Raw genomic sequence first — 17,046 nt, forward strand, 5'->3', positions numbered from 1 at the left:
GGCAAGGCTCCTTTCAGCTCCTGGCTCCCTGGCCCTCAGTGCTCCCTGGCAACAGTCACATAATAAATGTTTTCCTTTGAATAAAGCAGCATATTCCAAATACATGAAACTGTAGTTTTTATTCTATTTTCTTTTTTGACTAGTATGCACTGAATGTTTCTCTACTAAAGGACAGAACTTTGCGAGTATCTAGTTCATCTGTACACATACACAAAAACCCAAGCTTTACCTTTGCTAAGGCATAGTTTGCAGCCAGCTTTTTTAATTCCAGCATGCCCCTAAGTTCTCTTAAAGTGTTTTCCTGAATGTTAGTTTATGTTAAAACAAGGTAGACCCAAAGGCACTTGAACTGTTGTGCCCAAAATACACTACCCTGATAGAGGCCCTCTGCCTTCCCTGGGGATTTGTGATCCAACAGATCTTCTTGTCCTCAGAAAATGCCTCAGACACCTATGGAATGAGTCTCCCTCCAGAATATAGAAGAAATGTCTAGCTATGTTTGATTGTCTGCTTGTTTGTTTGTTTTAAACTAAGTTGGTAGATGTGCCTGTCTTGTAGACAGTAATATAAAAGCACTCACTGGAGATGTGATCAAGGTTCAGTTGCCTCCCGTTTTAGAGATTCACATCCACAGCTCATATCTACTATTAGATTATAGGCTGTTCTGATATGGCAGTGCTTTCAAACCTTCTTGAAGCTCTATTGCTATGCTGAAAAGATTTCTGCATGAGTTAAGACTAGATGGAAAAAAAGCACCCCAAAAATGACCATAACTCTGTAGTCTTCTGCTTATGACACTCTATGTAAACTGTCATAAACATACACAAACATGTCCCCTAGACCACGGACCAGAATTCAGACTCCTTTTACCTGAAAGTCAAAGGGATGAATCCTGACTCAACCTAAATTTGCTGTTCTTGCCTTTGTAAGGACAGAAACTTATCTCTGTTCACTTACTAAAAAAAGGCAATGTGGCAAAGTGCCTGAACAAAAACAAGAGAACAGTAAGACATAGATTGGCCTGAAGAAATGAATCAGAAAGAAGCAGACTGGGATGAGAAGCTTGTTAAAACTTGGACTAGGGAAGAAAAGTTAGTTGGAGGCTGTATTTCAGAGGAGTCAACCTCCTATTCCCACAATAGTAGCGCCAAAGGCTGAAAAATAGGACCTGTGGCACATTTTCTCAATAACTGAAGGTCTGACTGCAAGCTAGGCTGTAGTTCTATACCTATAGTTACATTGTAGCTAACGGCAGATGACAGTTTGATGGTACAGTCCAACAAACCTATTCTATGGCTGGAAATCTGAGAAGGCTTGTAGCCAAATCAGTCACTGTGCTGAAGTCTCTCTTCCTACTTCTTCGCTGCTACTGCTATCTGCATTGCAACCATTCCTTAATCTGCAGCATAAACAAAGCTGTAGTGTCAACCCAGTTATCTGCAGAACTCTGTAGTGGTAGCCTGTATTTCTTTGGAGATGCTCCTATCTGCTTATAGAGCTGTTAGCTTGACTACAATACTTCAGTCTCTAAACTTTCTTATTCTATATTTAGCTGAATTATCACTCTCTGATATATACTTTTGCTCAAGTTTATCAGATGGCCAAGAATGATGACAGTCCACTGCTTACAGCTGTATATTATTATCAGGTGTTGCTCAAAAATATTTTAGAACCATAGAATCAGTAAGGTTGGAAGGGACCTCTGGAGATCACCTAGTCCAACTTCCCTGATTAAGCAGGGTCACACAGACCATGTTAGACAGGGTTGCATCCAGCTGGGCCTTGAAGATCTCCAGAGAAGGAGACTCCACAACCTCTCTGGGCAACCTGGTCCAGTGCTCCATCACTCTCACAGTGAAGAAATCCTCCCCCACGGTCAGGCGGAACTTCCTGTGGTTCAATTTCTGCCCGTTGCCTCTGGTCCTGTCACACAGGGCAACTGAAAAGAGTTTGTCCCCGTCCCCTTGACATCCTCCCTTCAGGATAGTATCATATTTCAATTTTCTTTCCAGTACTCACCTATGTGGCATAGTAAGATCTTTCCAACTAAATAGTACACTGTCACTTAATTCCTATTTTTGTGGCTACTCTGAGAGAAAACTGTATATGAAATACTGTATTCTTTTATTCCTGCCCTTATGCAGAAGAATGCTCATTGGCATTATATTTTTGTGTTGACTAAGAAATGGAACTATTAAAGCATTAAAAATTCTGGTGGATACTGCAGATAGATTTTACAGGGACCAGAGACCCATGAGAGAGGCTAGTACCATCATCCCATTTATAAAAGTTTTGTGTCAGATTAACAGACATATCATTGCAAAGTAAACAGTTTCCAGCAAAGCCCGTGATGCTAGGATTTTAGAGTGCTGTGAAAGTAGAATATAAGAACTTTTAGTTTTTATGTCTTTGAAAGCTTTCAAAATTCTTTTTTTTTTTATTTTCTTATATTTAAGATTATTTGAAATTCTGCAATCTATAAAAGATAGTTATTCAGCTATACAGGTGGAGCAAAGCTTTTTTTCTTGAATTGACTGAGAACCAGAGAATACACAATTGGGAATTTCCTGAAAAAAGAGGTGTTTTTAGACATAAAATACTTGTGCATGAAAGTTAACATTTTTCACAGAAATGTGCATACCAGTTTTGGAAAGGATGGAATTTCTACTTGAAAAGAAAGGTTCATTTCAGAAAACCAACAGCCACACATTAAACTGTTACAATGCTACACATAAAACTACAAAAGGAATTCCCTCTTTGCTAAACTTAGAAAAAGCATTTGAACTTCAGTGTCCTCAAATCTAACTGGGTATCCTTGCTATCTGACTTCTGATTATTTTAGAGGAGGCTGAATCTGATTGTCAGCTTCATTCTGACTGGCTGGACAACCTAAAACTCTCAAATTTTTACAAGACACATAAAAGATTTTCTATCAAGCTCTTCTTTCTATTTCTCATGGAAGAAAAGAAAGAAATTACATAGTGAAAAATCTCCAAAATATAAAAGATTGGATTCAGTTCTTCTGCTTGTGAGACTGTGGAAGAGAGATGCTTATGTCACTTCTGAAAACACCTGTATTGCTGCTGTAGTAAGTTTTAAGCAATATTTGCAGAACAACTGACACAGATCTTAGTATACAGCCCTTTATAAAATGACATTAGCAGGCACAGCACAGACAGAAATTAGACACAGCATCTTCAGAAGCACATCCGGCCAACTTCTTTTTGATAACTACAATAAATAAATCAAATATGTCACGGAGATCAATTGCTCTGCAACTGAATATTAAATACTGCTAGCTCAGTGGGTCACATCTTACCTAAAATTCACTTTCTTATTTACCATTATACCCCTCACTGTGTATATAAACTACGAATCAATTTTCACACTTATTCACCTTTGATATTCATACATAGTATATTTATATAACTATAAAATCTATTTTTAATTAGACAAGAACCGAAAAAATGAATTAGCGATTGGTGTTCAAAAGCAATTGACAGACAGTTTTCCCAATTTTGAGCTCTCTTTAGAAGAGTATGCCTTTTAAAATATGCCAAGTACCCTTATTTCATTTTTTCTTTATGATAAAATCTGCTTAGTGGACTAACACATGTCATATCAGAAACATATCTTTTCATATCTTTACCTAAAATATGCTGGAGCAGATTGTATATACAATAACTTGTCAGGCCAATTGAAGATATTGGTCTTAGACTGAGGTCAATTTGTGTTCTGACTCCTTTAGAAAAAAAATGTTCTCTGCTGCATTCTGAAGTAAATGTGATAGATACAATGGATTGCCTAATAGCCTGAAAGATTGAAAACAGCAATGGCAAATAATTTTTTTTAACTGAATCCAATCTTTTATAATTTGGAGATTTTTCACTATGTATTTTCTTTCTTTTCTTCCATGAGAAATAAAAACAGGGAAAAACAAATCTCCATCTTCAATTTTTACGGAGAGAACCAATCTACAAAGGCATTTTGTCATTTCATGAAGGAGCAGAGTACATATTGTTAGTTCTTAAGAGGATGAACCTGAGTTATCATAAAGCTGAGTTTAAAATTTAAATACAAAGAATCAAAGTAATTCAGGAGTTACTGGCTTAAAACTTGCCTCTTTTTTGAAATGAACCTCTCCTTATTAAGAGACACCCACCAATAAAGCTAATTTTATTCTATTTTACAGATGCATTCTTCAATATTATAACACCCTTTGCATATATCTTACATTAAAAAGAGACAAGGAATTTTTTTTTTTAATTATGAAATTACTTAAAATGTCACATATGCTCATCATTGGAAAGTTTAACAAGTAATTAAACCATAACCATTTAACAAATATTTTTTGAAACAAGTTCTTATAAATGAGGCGTTAGTAGCTAGTATGCTCCTATTATAAATCCAGATAACTCCTACAGCACTGCACCTTGCCAACTGTCTAAAATGATAGATAGTACGAAGTAGAATACGGCTACTGAAATGGGAAAGAAAAAGAAAAGCTGCTTATAAAAAGACAGGACAGTGCTCATTGTTATTCAAGCACATCAGTTGCCATATCCTGTTTTCATCGACTGCAGTGGAAGCTTTAGCATTGACTTCAAACAGGTGCAAGTCCCCCTGGACCAAAGGGAATAAAACCTACAGTCACGGTATGAAAGCAACACTGTATAAAGGGTGCTGAGACAGGATATGTAATTTCAATCTGGTACACAAGAATCTGACCAAAGCTATTTAAATGCGGTGCCAAGTAAGGATGCAACTGAAAAAAGAGTCATTTCTGAAAAGAAATTTGGCAAGCCTACATTCAATGCTACAAGAAAAGAGCAGGAAAGATATAGCAGAAATGAGAGAGCCGAAATATAGTGGAGAGAGAGAACAAGGGGGACCCAGAAGCAGCAATAAGTATCATCCTGTTCTGTAGCAGTACGATACCACTTGTTCAGGACACAGCTGTTGGCATGTCTTGGTAGTTACTGCAGCCTAATCTGCTCCAAGAATTATTGGGATTTAGATGCAAGTATATTATCCATTTGTATTTGTTTTTCTCTGTAGTATCATGAGCATTTGAAAGTGTTTGGGGACTTCTTTTTAACTTACATAATCTTCAAAGAAAAGTCTTAGGCTATATTGTAACATCAGTTGAGAGAGCTATGCATGATGTCCTCAATTAATGCTATAAAGAAACTAGCTGAGATGTTATTATATTAATTAGAAACTGGTCAAAAATAGGGCGCATATCCCAAAGGACTGCAAAATTTCATTCCAGCCTGAATCAGAAAGAAATGCTACACAACATAAAAACTGTCTAAAATGGCGGTAATAAACATGAAACGGTCTCAGTTTTAAACTTAATCAAATGAATATTACAAACAGAGGACTGAATCTCGACATTTAATCTTAAAACAGGATTTTGAAATTAAAATAAAGAACAAAGATATCATTTTTTGAAGTGAATATGAAAAGACAAGAAATGACTGTAACAGGTTAGGCAGAAAAGAAATTGAGAAGCTATTCTAGTCAATAATTTTTATGATGAAAAGGGAAACATATACCTGTGCAAGAATGGGGAATCCGAGGTTTCTGCATCCATTACAAGGTGTTAAAGCCTCCCATAAACCTGAAGGACCGCAAGTATTTTCACCTACATCATCTTCTTCTTCCTCTCTCGATGACAGACATGTTGAAGAAGGCCTCTGTGCATAAAGAAGCAGCACTTTCATATTAAACACGGTGGTAAAGAAACATTTTACTCAATGAACACATGAACTGAAAAAATTCACATTTATAAATGCCAAAAGATAAACTGCAATTTTAATGCGGTGCAGCAACTGCTCAGCTGTTAATCTCTCACATGAAAATAGTACTTTTTAAGGAAGGTGTATGTTGAGTCATCTGCAATTATACTTTAAATATGAATGAGCATAATATATATTAAAAATAAACTTACTTTATTCATTACCAGGTAATTGGCAACTTCTAGTTCATATTACTTTACGTCATTTTACTTTAAAATTTGTTTTAACTCCATTAAGTTTAGGATAGCCCAGAGAGAACGAAAACTCATGTTTTTAATGAAATGTACAGTCCCTCAAATGCAATAATATAACCTAAGAGGATCTTGCTTTAACAGTCACCCAATGCATTCAGAAAGCAAAAATAAAAAACTCTGCTATATTTGCTTGGATCAGCCCAGGGTTTTTGCAGGGAAAAAAAAAAGGTATATTTGAGAATAATGAAATTTGAGATTTCATTTTTTACTTGAGTTTAACCATAACAAACATGTTAGCTTATTTTGTGCGGCAAGTATTTTATTTAGAAATGACCTGTGCTCATGGTCACCTCAGCTAGAGTGGAGGGGAGGTTCTAGAGAATGTCTTTCGGTTCTGAGCACTAAAGCTCCCTTACTGGCCTCAGGGATAAGGGAATAAATCTTATTTTTGTTTTAAAAAGTATTCTAATATTCTACGATGGGCAGAAACGGAAGGAGTGGCCACTTCCCACTTACTTAGGTATGTTATTTTGCTACATAGGATAGTCCAACCCCAACCAAATGAATTTCAGCAGCAACTTTTACTGATTTCAGGGAGAGAAGGAGGAGAAGACATAAACCAGTGATGAATGATTTTCAGAGTCTCATGTTAAAAAGAAAGTTATAATGACAGTAAATGGCAGGTTTTTACTCCCATCGGAATTCAATGGCACAGATAATTACCGTGTCCGTATCTAAACTGGAACATGCAATAGCCGTTCTAGCCTGCTCGGTGTTTGGTTTTGCAGCCTGCCTGCTATTCAGACAATAAACGTTAACTGCAGGAACGCTTGGTTGTCTCACGCAATCTCTCGGAGGTGGTCGGATTTGCACGCGCCCAAGGGGGCTGCCGGCGACGACGGCCGGCCGCAGCTGTTAATCCGACGGCAGCCGCAACGCCGAAGCGCAGCTGTGAGGCCCGTGCGAAACACAGCTGCTTAACTGCATGTTATTTTAAGTGGAGTAAAGAAATGAGTGGAGTCTGCTGCCCGAACGGGATCGCAAAGCCAAAGGGGAAAGCAGGGTGGAAAGAGACAGCAGAAGCAGCAGCACTTCTGACGGGTCCCGGTGATCGGAGCAAAGCGAAGGCACAGCACAGCGTAGACAGGGACTAACCAAACTTTCCCTAACAGCTGAGGGTCATTTAGCCTTTGACCTGCGTGCTACCTTCTTATGCACACAGGGCTGTACCCACATAACCTAAGAAGAGCAAATACCGCTCAGGTCCACCACCACTCCCTCGCCAAAGATGAGAAAGACGGCACATCCGCCTTCTGCCGTCTGGTTCTCCTCGCCTATGTTGGCTCCCTTGCTGCAGACGTGATAAATCTAGTCCCACCTTTTAACGTTTTTATGTGGATTTATTTACTTTTTATTTTAAAAGTCAATTTCTAAAACATTCTTCCTGAAATATTGCACCAGGTTATTTTGACAGTCAAGTAGTACCACAGAAGGTGTTGCCATAGCAACCGGTATCCGTACATGGATTATTACTGGGGCCGGGTTAACTCCGCACGGTGTGGGTCATGCAGGAAAATTATTGTTATACATTTGCATAGGCAAAAGAAGCAGACTACGGGTCTTTCCAATCTATTTACGATACCATCTTCCACGGTGTTTGCCTTACGTTTATATTTTAAATCTCGGAATTGTGGTACCTCGGAATAAAGAGTTTTTTGCCCCCTGGAGCAAAAAGCAAAGTACTGCAGCAGTGCTAGTTACAGGAAAGCATCTAATGCACACAACTGTGGCCTGAGAAGCCAATGTAAATGAATGAAGATGAAAATCATAGAAAGAAGTATAATCAACGCACCTTCTAAAAGTAAAAAGGACACACGCACTGTCAGAGAACATTTGCCACCACAGCTAAAGGAGGATGAATAATGGAAATGGATACATTTGAATCATTCAAGGGAGAACTTACGAGTGTTTAGCCATTACAGCAACAGATTAGAAAATATCATAGTTAAAATACATAACAACAGAAAAATACACATAAGCAGTATGAAAGAGAGATATATTATTTATATTACATGTAATGTATATAAACAGCCTAAAAAAGACCAGGGATCATGGGAATTTAGATTAGTGCCATCGACATGAATGTGAAGAAATGGCGACGATGACACAGTCAGACCTCCTGATCCTGCAGAACAGGACAAACAGATGTCCAAGCTCACTGCACAGTGGTTTAGAGTAAGTTAACTAGTACTCTCACGCAAGTAGGCCAGGCAGGTATGGATGGCCTGATACCCGCTAATATACACATTACTGCAGGCTAGGGTTGGCTCTTTCATACTGAATGGCTGATTTCTGTCTTCTTACCAGATTTCTGCTTCTGCTATTGCTAAAGCACTGAAGGAGACACATTAGGACAAACATACGTGAAGGAGAAAAGAAGCAGCTATCACTATCAGCTTTCTCACCTACCCCACTGCCAGAAGCCCAGTTGTTAGCAGACGACAAGCACAAAGGGATATGGAGGAGCAGCTGCAGGAAAAGACAGCAGCAATTGCAAAAAGAAGAGAAGGAGTTAATAGTTGCATGAGGGAACGAAGAGTCTCAAGTCCCCTAAAAGGAATAAACTGGGTTTGTACATCGTAGGGAAATGAGGGCAGCTGGGGAAGATGGATGAGATACAGAAAGACCTACAAAGACATCCATGGACCTCAGGCTGTCACACAAGCCCCTGAAACTCCTACCCAACCCACCCAATATCCTCCCTCAGCCTTCCTGCCTTTCTCGTAACTCCTGCACTTTTCTGCTCTGTGGTAAAATTTAATTTTGCCTCCTCCAAGATCCTTCAGACACCAAAATCTAATTCTTTGTGTGCTGGTGGGAAGCCTTGGGAGAGATTTAGTGAAATATAAGTTATTTACACCTCCTCCTCATAAAAAAAGAAATAAATAAAAGAGAGGAAGAGATCTCTTCTGTCAACAGAAAAAAAGACACAGCTGAAATCCTCTTTTACATGCCAGTGTTTACCCAAAAAGAAACAGTAAAAGTAGCTAGAAAATACCACCTAGATCACAGTTGCTAAATCAATTGAATTTTACATTAAGAAATGGTGATGCCAACATAAACTGTAATACTAAGCTTCAAAATGGTCCATCCTGCCTAAGCTAAAAGAAGCATAAGTGTCAGCACCACATATCTTCAAATCAGATGGAAAATCTTAGAAGATATTATACATGATTTGCAAAAAAGAATAATTGCTAGGGAAATCACAAGAGATTGACACAGAATAAAAGATTTAGTAAAAGTTTTATGATTTTTTCTAGAACACTGAAATAAGTATTAAAATTGTTTCTAGCCGTAAATGACTAATGATACAATTTCTCTATGTGTACAATAGAACTAACAATAGAAGAGACTAATCATATAGCAGTGAGAGGCTAATAAGATAAAAGAATAAAGTCATTGGACCATTACAATGGTGGCAAGCTTCCTTTTGACTTCACTGGGCCCAACATGTCACTTCTGATGTTCATAGCTTATAAGCATTTAGATTATGTCTTTGAAAATTTAGACAGGGAAGTCTTCATTTTTTATGTCTCCATCTGCACAAAAGGCAGAATTTGTCCAGTAAGAAACTTCAGACTGAAACATGCTTTATCCTGTAAACAGGCTCTCTGTTCACTTGCTGTATTTATGTAAGTCAGACTGGCCATCACAATTTGACATCTCTCTCCTGATCTAACAGAACAAATATTCAGCAACAGACAGGACAAAGAATACATAGGGAAAAAAAAGCAGTGAAAGTCTATTCTGCTCTTAAAAGTCAACAGGAAAAGAAAAAGAGAGCACCTTTAATCTTAATGACTACTCAAGAGCTACAAAGTTCATAGCTCAGGAAGCTTTATGTCATGTATAAAATAGTCCAGAATTTTTTGTCTTCCTTAATATTGATCACAACAATTTCATAGTTACCAGAAGAATTCATTATTTAGACAAGTTTTCTCCAGGAATACAATAAATCCTATAAAACTTCTTGTTTCCTTTTAGTCTCTATTTTTTCTGTTTTTAATGAAGATTAGTCTACGCTTTCGGCGTGACATTTGCAGCAGCCCTTGCTAGCCAAATGTGATTTAAACCCCTAGTTTCAAGAGTGAGAGGAGACTTTTCTGTTCAGTCCAGTGGAATGTAAACCCACTAACATCACACTTTTTATTTACTTATTGTATCTATGTTTTAGCATAATTGTCATCCATTTGCAGAAGCTCAGCAAATACTTTCAGTCCATATCCACTAGAACAAGATAGCAGCAGAAAAAAACTGTCAAAGACACAAAATACTAGGACTTACCATTTGATATTACATCATAGTTTGGGACACTAATGTTAACTTTTTGTCTTGTAGAATATCACATATTAAGAAAAATAAGTGAACTCTCTACTGTGATTATTACCACAGTGACTGTGCTGAAGTTATGGATTGCAGGGCATGCAGAACTCTTTGCCCTTTAAACAGAGTTTAAAGGAGTTTAGAATTATTTTAAAATATCCAGTAATTTTACATTCTTTTATCTCACTTCTCAGAAATGTAGCAACAAAGCTGAAATCAACCGTTCCTCTGGACGGCATAATTTTGGTTATGGAAGGCAGCAAGCAACCAGATGTTTGATAGGTTTACAAATACTTTCTGCACTGTTCAGTCTGGAACAATTAAGTCAATAGGAGGTTCCTTCTAAGCAAATAATTTGACAATCATAGGAGCGTGCAAATATTTAATACAAACCTACCCCCAGAATTATAGAGGCATGATTTTACCAATGCTTTGCCTGACCCCAAAGATACTTAATTATGTTGTGAAATAAAAATTAAATTAAAAAAGCTTTATTAGTCCAATTTTACATTATATTGAATAAGGAACTAATAAAAGGGGAAAGCGTTTCTTAATATCCACTACAAATTATGCTGAGCAGGTTGTTTTCTGCCTTTGCTGTGGCAAACACAGCAGACAAGGAAATCAAGGGCTGGGATAGTTTTCTGCTCTCAGTGCTCCCCCTGCTGGTGCCCAGGCCACACAGAGGAGAGAACAGTCTGACGACTGCAGGAGAGGAACGAGCAGGGTTTGAGCATGAAATGCAACACAAACGCTTACTGTTTTTCCACAGCAGGAGCCCTGCGTTAACCTAACATACAGTCCTGACACGCGTGACGTTCATTTACAAGATATACGTCATTTCTTTCAGGTGGAACAACTGTGAAACATCTTGGTGGCCCGGGGACCCCTTTCCCGCCTGGCCCAAGGCCCCCTCCTCCTGCCTGCGTGGGGTGCGTCCGTTTGCCCCCCTCCTTAGCTCGCAGGCCTGCAGCCGGTCTCCCCGGATGCCAGAGGCAGCAGCGGCCGCCGGGCCTCAGCAAACACGCTCCGAGCTGACTTCTGTTTCACCGTGCGCTCGCTATGAGTGTGGGTAGAGTTTGCCTGCACCTTCTGCAGTCAGCAAGGGAATGCCAGAAGGACTAGGGTGGTCTTGCACTTAACGCCACTGAACGCTGGAGAAGAGTGTTCAGCATCTGCCGCTGGCCCTGTCGATGCTGGACGAGTCATTTAAACTTTTCAGAGATGGTCACTAAGCCTGTGTTCCTTGTTTTCTGGCTGTATTGAAGTCTTGAAGGCCAGTTTGCTACATCAGAAATCAGCAGGAGATATTCTGTGACCATTTTCAGAGGTATATGAGGCTCTAAAAAAACAAGCTCTAGCAGTCCCAGATAGGGAGAATCTTGCCCTCAACCAAGCTGGGTATGGCAGTATTTTCTCACTAGGACTCTGCAAAAACCTATTTGTCTAAAGCAGTCAAATGCTTTGAACTCAAACACAGCCTGCAATTCGGTGGGCAAGTGCTACAGACCCCTACCATGATAAGCATGCCAGAAATTAATCATTCCATCTTCCGAGCGGGAGCTGATGGCAAGCAGTAAATATACCGTAGCATTAGATGACAAGTAATATGAAAGTACAACATGGAATCATTAGTTTTAAGATATACAGTAAATAAGGCAAAAATGAAAAATAAGACTGTAAAATGCATGACTACATCTTAATGTGATTCATAACAGGACCATATATTTTAATCTTTTAATTCCTGCATGTAACCTAAATAATGACAAGACACCTCTGATCCTATGTACTATAATAGGAACTATATGATATGAAAAAGTTTTAAGATTAAAAAAAATGAAAAAGCTATTAATTTATTATGAGCTATCAGCCATAAGTTACAAAAGATGCTTTTTCTTCCATCTGTAAATGAATTATTATTTTTCAAGACAGAAGCTAACTCTTCTTTTGGTAAAAAACAACCATAAAAGAAAAAATAGCTAATCAACAGAGAGCCATGTATTAATGCAAAGGCTGGACTTGGCTAATGTATTTTTCACTAGAGGTAAAAGCTTAGGAACTGAATGTGCTTATCTTTATATGAACAATATTGCATCTTTATATAACCAACCATTATGAATATCATTTTATATGCATATTTTAAATGCAAAGCTAAAGATATCTGAGTGTATTTCAGTAGGAATCAACTATTTTCTAAATTCCTTCTAGTTTTTTGATATAGATGAAGAAATACATTACAGAAGATTTTGAAATGGTAAATTAAATTTAAGGATAAGGAGGAGAATTTAAGAATTTAAACTGAAAATTTGCAGAGAAAGGAATATTAAGTGCTTTTAGTAATTATAATTTAACTATAATAAGCAGTATTAGTTAAGAATGATATAGTAGATGGAGTCTATAGTATTTCCATTTTTAGGTATTGGGAAACATATATAGAGGGTTTTTTCAGAGTGAAATTAACTGGATAAGAATTAACTGCTTGAAGCTGCAATGTCCTAAGCATTGTCCTGATTTATAAAAGCATTTAAACATAATTCTTTTCAATCTGAACTGTTTAAAAATTTAGTGTTTAATCTGAGCTAAGTGTTTGGCTCTGTCTTTAATCTATGGCAATATAGTTCACAGGACAACTTATCTACTGCATCCTAAGACGTCTTTGAGACAGAGCACTGAGCTGCCTTCCACATGTATATTTCTCCTCCTTTTCAACAGCAGCTCAGGCAGACAGCACAAGTATATAACATTAAGCAAAATGAACATGGCTGTTAAGCACTTGCATAGCTTTGAGTGAGTAACCAATACTTGTAAATCAGACCCCTTGCATACATTACATCAACTGTTTATTTTAAATGCTTTGCTGGTCCAAGGAAAAAGAACTTAGCATTTTGAAGGATTAAGTCCTGTGAGGGAATTTAACCCAGTAAAGATACAGAGTACAAGGACACAATGCAAAAGAAATTAAGTATATTTCTAGGGATGCCTTTCCATCCCACAGGCACAGTAGCTTTGACCTAAGTTAGTATGTAGGATGGGTATACATAAATGTAGGCAGTGCAAAACGCATGAATTTGGCAACTTGTTTTGAATCTTGAAGTTTAAGCACATGAGTAGTTCCAATTAAGTTAATGGGATTTTTTGTGTTAATCACAGACTTGTGCATCTCCCTGAATCAAGGACTGAGTGTTTATATGCACATGACTCATTCCAAAGAGTGACTCACTGAAAAACGCACGTACTAGTCAAAAAAGGAGACTGATAATGAAGACTATAAGATCCTGCGGAAAAGTAAAATAAGGGGTTAATATTTTCAGAAATTTAAATATAAATAAAAGATTATGCATATTTACCTTCGTGTGCAGGAAAAAAATGTAATTCAAAGTAAATACTAGCATTTTTGGCTTTAAGTGTCAGAAAAAAAAGAAAATCTGTTTGGAGAATAGCTACAGAGGCATCTCTACTCAACATCACTGTATTATCTGAATGTTATCATATAACATTTGCAAAACTCAATGCAATAGAACTGCAAAGCGAATCAGCTGTAAAACATGTATTTTCCTTTTTTTAAAGTTGTGAAAGAGAGGGTGGATAAGTGGGTGGCAGAATGATTGAACTTACAGAAAATGTATTATTTGTCATGAAATAGAGCAGAAGGAACAGAAAAAAAGGAAAAATCAGGTGGTAAGGGAGTAGGCAGAAGTCACCACTTTATTAGCCTCCTTCAGTGCATAGTTTTTTAGTTAACATACATATTCTCAGTAAAAGTATGTTACTGAAAGTGTAGTCATTATTCCATTAAGATGCTGTTGCCTTAATGAAAGACGTAAGAGAAAATCATACCTGAATGGGCAAAACCATTCTAATAAGAAACTACATACAGTGTTGAGTTAGTCATCTGAAGATGAAGGCTGGATTAAGAGTGGATAATCAAAAAGCCCTTGAAGAATGTCTGTACTAGGTTATCAATAACAATTTGCTAGCAGTTTGCCACATTGTATTCTGAGTACTAAATACACTATAAAAATAATGCACTGGAATAACTGCCAAGCAGTTGAATGATACCTCTTGATATTTGGTGAATTAAAGAAGCTGAAGGTCTAGCTGGAAAAGATCAGCCAAAGAGTAATACACCTGACTTCAGTAAAACATGCAAGGCCTCAGACACTTCTACAGGTATTAGAAAAAAAGGATTTCCCTCCTACCACCAGCATAAGAGATGCAGAATAATACCATGTGGACAACAGCTCTCAGTGCAACTTGACTTATAAGGGGTTCAGCTAATCCTGTCGTATAGTCCTACTCTTTCTTTATTCAGATGGCAGGTGGAAGCAGAATTCAGAATGCTTGTGGACTAGGAAGGCAAAAGTTTTGCTATGCATGGTAATAAAGAGGACCAGTGTGCAGTTCACATACTGAAAGCTCTTCCTCCTGTTTTATGTAATCAAAACAGCGGTTGCATTGCAGTAATCTCAATAACCAGCATTACTGAAAGATTTAGGACAGTTATTGCTCTTCTTGTGCTAGCACATCTCTACTGTTCTTTTTACCTGTGGTAGATTCAACACAGAATGGATAGGTCTGTCCCACTACAATCACACCTTTATTTTGTTTTCCAGACATATTCTTGGATAGCTGAAGACCTAATACTTAAATTCTTTCTTCAGCCAGTGATCATATAGTGTCTTCAAGTGTTCTATAAAATACAGATAAACAAGTCTGTTAATAGCATACCTTCATATATAACTCCTACGTAACACTATACTTCTTATGAAATATCTACAGCTAAACCAGTGATCTGGTAAAATTATTGAGATTCCTTAAATAAAACATCATTTCAGACACAGACAAAGGCAGAGTAGTAAATATTCTAATACCTGTAAGAAATCAACTATTAATAATTTAAAGAACTACTAGTTCTTTATTATTACATTTTAATATGATTTTTGGTTAACACCGGCAGACAGTGGTGAGGCTACTTCTTTGTAGGCTGCTAATAGATCATATTCCAGAGATACTGGGCAAAGCACCAATATCAATAGAAATAACAGCAGTATTAATAGAGACTGCTCATCTCAAGTAACAACTGAAGCAAATAAAATTGAAGAGCCTCTTTTCTCTCATGGCACTACAGTTGAAACTTATAATAAGTTTAGGAAGGACAGGTGCAAAGAGAAAAGACAATTGATGGTCAAAAATAGCACAAACCATTCAATTCATATATGCCTCTGGAAAAGCAAAGAAACCAATGTAAAAACAGTGGTGTGCACCATTAAGGATTTGGATTCTGGTTCTGATTCTAATTCTAATTCCAATTATAACAGTTATACCACTGAATTCAGCCAGGGGTTTCAGTGTACAGGAAAGTTAGAGAAAAGCTAAGGGTTGCCTTTACAGCACACTGTTGATCTGTATTAATTCCACAGGCAAACATTTCTAATGCACAGTAAGTATCAGGTAGTTGTCCCTTAACTGTTAGTTACTCCTGAGCTCATATTTTATTATCATGTAAAAATCTGGTCCAATATATTTTCCTGCTATTCTTTTTCTACTTGCTGAGCTTATTCACAGAGACTGAAAAACATCTGTCAATTGAATGCAATGAAACTACCACTTGGTCAATTAGTTCAAGACTTACGCACAAAAATACTTGTTTTTCATGTGTGTCAACTATAAAATACATGTGCTTGCTGCCAGCAGAAAGGAATAAAAATAAAATTAAGCAAGTAGTCAAAACATGCCCATTTGCCCAACATTATTTCAACTACTAAACAATTCTAAAGAAAACATTCTGTTTGTATTACCTTATTGTTGGGCATAATTTTGCCCTATGAATAATAGCATTTGCATGTATACTTTTCCCTTTTATTAAAAAGAAGAAATAGAAGAAGGGAAACAGGGACTGCTGCAGGTAAAAGAGGGCCTACTAATTCAACTTCAAAACAGTCATAGAAGATGTTACAGTGAAATCCTACATTTGTATGCATTTTTCCCTGCCCCTCCATAGATCATGCAGGGATTCACATAGTTTTGCTGGATTAGTAGGCTCCATCTTCTGTTTGCACCATAAGGGGAAAACTCCTGTATGCTTTCCCACTCACCACAGAGAACAGCTAAGAGAGACATACCCATATGATTCTCACTCGTCTCAGGAATTTCAATCAGATGGTGATCACTAGACTTTATTCATTTTCCAGTTCCAAGCTAAATGACTTTATTCTTATGTCAGTAGACTAGACATGAAATCAGTGTTGATTTCAGGTATATACCAAAAAGACATTTAAGAATCTTATGTTTTTTCTCTGTAGCCTGTTGTGTAGGTAGAGTACTAATTTATTTTAATGTCATTATGTATTAAAACACAAAAACTTGCACTGGTAAGTGCTGACAACAGAGATAGGGTTCTAGAAATATTACATAAATACTTACCTCTGTAACATGCAGAAAAATCAAAGCTAAGGAGTTCTAAAATCATCTCTTTCTTGCTTAGGACTGTAGGACAGATAAGAGTACTTTTAAACCATTCTTTCTCTTTCTTTCCTTATTAACTCAGTTATCTTTCCCTCAGGGTGAATGTCTACATATGGCTGTGAAAAATAAATCTCCCACGTATTCAGACTCAGGTTCTTCACAAACTATTACAACTACTTTTTCAAAGAGAACAAAAATATATT

The 17,046-nt window shown here is 37.2% G+C and overlaps 1 protein-coding gene across 2 annotated transcripts in view; it reads right to left on the minus strand.

Moving 5' to 3' along the window:
* The window catches only part of ANKS1B (ankyrin repeat and sterile alpha motif domain containing 1B), a 432,952-nt gene that overhangs the window by 324,953 nt on the left and 90,953 nt on the right, over positions 1–17,046 (minus strand). For both annotated transcript variants that reach the window (XM_062585768.1, XM_062585759.1), the window contains exon 9: positions 5,559–5,699. In XM_062585768.1, coding sequence (XP_062441752.1) covers positions 5,559–5,699 — 141 coding nt within the window. The remainder of the gene's footprint in view (positions 1–5,558; positions 5,700–17,046) is intronic.

This window comes from Rhea pennata, chromosome 1 (assembly GCF_028389875.1).
Source record: "Rhea pennata isolate bPtePen1 chromosome 1, bPtePen1.pri, whole genome shotgun sequence".
NCBI lineage: Eukaryota > Metazoa > Chordata > Aves > Rheiformes > Rheidae > Rhea > Rhea pennata.